Genomic DNA, 3310 nt, shown 5'->3' with positions numbered 1-3310 from the left:
CCATGGCTGTTACTATAGTAGAAACATGACTTTACATCTTAAAGTCAGCTTGAATTTGATTATGTTGGAGTATGAAGTCTGAATGTTCACTGTATTCATATTATCTCCTTTTTATCCCGTTTATGACAAGCTTGAAAACGTGGTATCTCTGCCAGATATTGTTATTGTATATTGGTTTTTACATTAACCGTATCATTCATAAATAAATCTGAAACAGCGGTGATGAAGTTATGAATGCAGAGAACCTTATTGTGTTGAACATGAACCATTTGATACGTTATAATTGCTGTTTTTACTGTATTCCTCCTAGAACACTCAATATTGTGTTTGCAAATGCACTTATTCAAATATCAATATCTAGGGGGAATAAATAAATTAGAATAATAAATAGTAAAGCTATAGATGGACAAACGACAAAATAAAAAATGAAATGAATGTATATAACACTAATTAATTTTATTACAGATTATCAGTAATATAAATCATTAGCATTATTCTAATTTAAAAGGATATATTAATATATTTTATGTTTTTTATATATACAATTTAATTTTTTAATTAATGTAGTGTTACTGACTCAGAAAAATAAATCATTAATAAATCATGGATATTAATAAATAATATATTTAATTATTGTTTTGTATAATAATATAATTAATATTTTATGTTATCGTGTTACTGATTATCTGCAAAAAAAATCATTATCATTACAATTTAAGCGGTATATTAAAATATATGATACAAATGATAAATTATATTATATTTAATTATTCATTAATAATTAGTTTTGTGTATTATAATATATTCTAGTCTTTGTATATATAAAATAGAATTTTAACATGGTTTTTATTTTTCATTATCTTAGAATGCATTTCTATTATATATACATAGTTATTCTTCCTAGAAACTGAATTAAGTTGTGTTTGTGAATGCAGTCATTTATCTGAAAGAAGCACTCTGGAAAATTCCCAAAAATAATTTATTTTCATATAAATAACAGCAGATAGGTGGCATTTGTAATAAATTAGACAATAAATAGAAAGGCATATTGCTCAATAGCTTGACAATGTACTGCAGGCTGTTTGTGTTGCTGTTTGCCAGAACTGTTCTGCGTCTTCAATAGTTACTGAATTCCCAAATCTAGACTGACAAACCTCTACAGAATACAAAATGAAAAACATTGATATATCATGTAAAACTAAAAAATTGCTCCTAAACGATTGCTGACACCATATCAAATGGTAATCTCCGTATAAATCAAATAAACAGTAAAAGATTGTGCTTGAGTGAGACGAAGAGTGATATGAAGCTCTCAGTTTAGCGCCGCACTGGACGAGATTACCCTGATTTCCACCGGAGCTTCAGCTGCTCTACTAAAACCCCTTAAGTGGCACCGGCCCACCTGTAGGTCGCTTGGCGCTCTTTTTCCGTTGTCTTTTTTCTCTGTCGTATACTTAAGTAATCTCAAAATTCATCCCATGAAAACCATTTGGAAAATGGACATTGCTTTTCAATGGAAATGGTACTTTAATATCTTTTGGCAGACTCCTCCCCCTAAGTGGGCGGGGCCAAGTGTCATATTACAAAATGTATTAAAACTTTTTATAAATGTGACAAAATACATATCGTCGGAAAGGTCTGTGTCTCAAGATTCCATATTTGGTGGTTATTTTGTGATAGAAGTAATAGCAGAGTAATTAATAGTACTAATTAGTTATTAGCTAATTATTTAGTTAATAGTATTCGTTTTTAATAGTAATTAAAAATTAATAGCAGAGAAATTTAGAAATTTGTGATCAAAAATGCATAATAAAATTAAAAAATGGAGTTTGGATGGCACCCGGTGGCTGTTTGTGGTATAACGGCCTAAATAAAATCGCACGGGAACCTCGTTTTTTTTATATCAACTTCAAATTTGGAACATAACTTATTTAGACATAAGGCTTTAATTTTATATCAATTTTGGATTCAAAAATAAAATATAAAATAAAAAAATGTGGTACACTGCATTTTCTTTACAGTAATTTAAACTTTTTGAAATGATTCCACTTCTGCAATAATCTGCAGATTGTCTTATAAAAGGAGTCCAAACTTTTTGGATAAGTTTGGATAGTGCACTTTCACGCCTATGTTCAAAACTGGGGGTGACACTTAAGGGGTTAAAACACCTCAGTCCTGCTCTAGATCTTGGCGTCCAGCATCTCCAGGAAGAGTTTGTGCATGGGCACGCGTCCGTCCGTGTGCAGCCGGCTGAAGCAGTGCACGGCTCTGAGTGCCGTCTGTCGCAGCAGCGGGAGCGTCATGAGCAGGCGTCCCGCACGGTGAGGTTCGGACGGCCGCTGGCTGCTCTCGTAGTCCTGCAGGGCCTCGTGGAGCTCGTCCTGGAAGCGCTGCACGGCCTCGGCGCCCTCCACGTTCTCTGCGTCTGAAAGAAAGCGTCTGCGAGGTCACTAGAGGCCCTCGGCTGCTGGAGCGCAGTCTTAAACACTTAATGTGGCTTCATGCATTAAAACAGGGTTTTAAAAAGACCAAACTCAATAAGCATTATTAATAAATCATTCTATGTACAGACAAGAAGATATGAGCCCATAATATGAACACAAGGCTTCGTATTATTTTACATTTAGTAGATGCTTTTATCCAAAGCGACTTAAAAATGTGACTCTGGACCACAAAACCAGTCATAAGGGTCAATATTTTTGAAATTGAGATTTATACATCATCATAAAGCTGAGTAAATAAGCTTTCCATTGATGTATGGCTTGTTAGGATAGGACAACTATTTGAAAATCTGGAATCTGAGGGTGTAAAAAAATCTAAATACTGAGAAAATTGCCTTTTAATGCATTGCTTCATTTGGTCAACTTTAGTCACTTTACGTGTTTTCCTTTGAACAGTTTTCTATGGGAGGAAAACACTTAACGTGTAATTAAACGTGCTGCTTTTGCATTCTGGGCTCATCTGCTTGTCTGTAAATAGTTTACTTTATTAATAATAATGTGTTTACACATTGTTGTCCCTTGTTGGTGCTTAATGGGCTAGCCGAGGTCCATCTGGTTACACTCTTTAGGTTTTTCTGTGTCAAGTGTAAAAACAATAGTTTTCTGGGTGTCTGACTGTAAACGCCCTGCGGTCGGACGCGAGACGCAGATAATGGTGCTGGGACAGATGTATTGATCTGTGCTCTGAACTGCTCTGTTCATATTGATTGGTTTTTCTTGGCCAGTGAGTTTGAAACTGAAAATGGGAACCAAAATAAAGCAGAATGAACTCCTATCACACAAACCAGATATAGATAGAGTTTAGGAAA

General features: G+C 34.2%; 1 protein-coding gene across 1 annotated transcript in view; it reads right to left on the bottom strand.

Moving 5' to 3' along the window:
• Nucleotides 1-967: 967 nt before the first annotated feature.
• LOC306888182 (estrogen-related receptor gamma-like) overlaps nt 968-3310 on the bottom strand; it is an 8619-nt gene continuing 6276 nt past the window's right edge. Inside the window, exon 7 of the mRNA XM_079446357.1 lies at nt 968-2425. Coding sequence (XP_079302483.1) covers nt 2181-2425 — 245 coding nt within the window. The 3' untranslated portion in view covers nt 968-2180. The remainder of the gene's footprint in view (nt 2426-3310) is intronic.

This window comes from Barbus barbus, assembly GCF_936440315.1.
Source record: "Barbus barbus genome assembly, chromosome: 22".
NCBI classification, from domain to species: Eukaryota; Metazoa; Chordata; class Actinopteri; order Cypriniformes; family Cyprinidae; genus Barbus; species Barbus barbus.
Note: the sequence above shows the minus strand (reverse complement) of the source record. Positions and strands in the feature narration are given on the sequence as shown.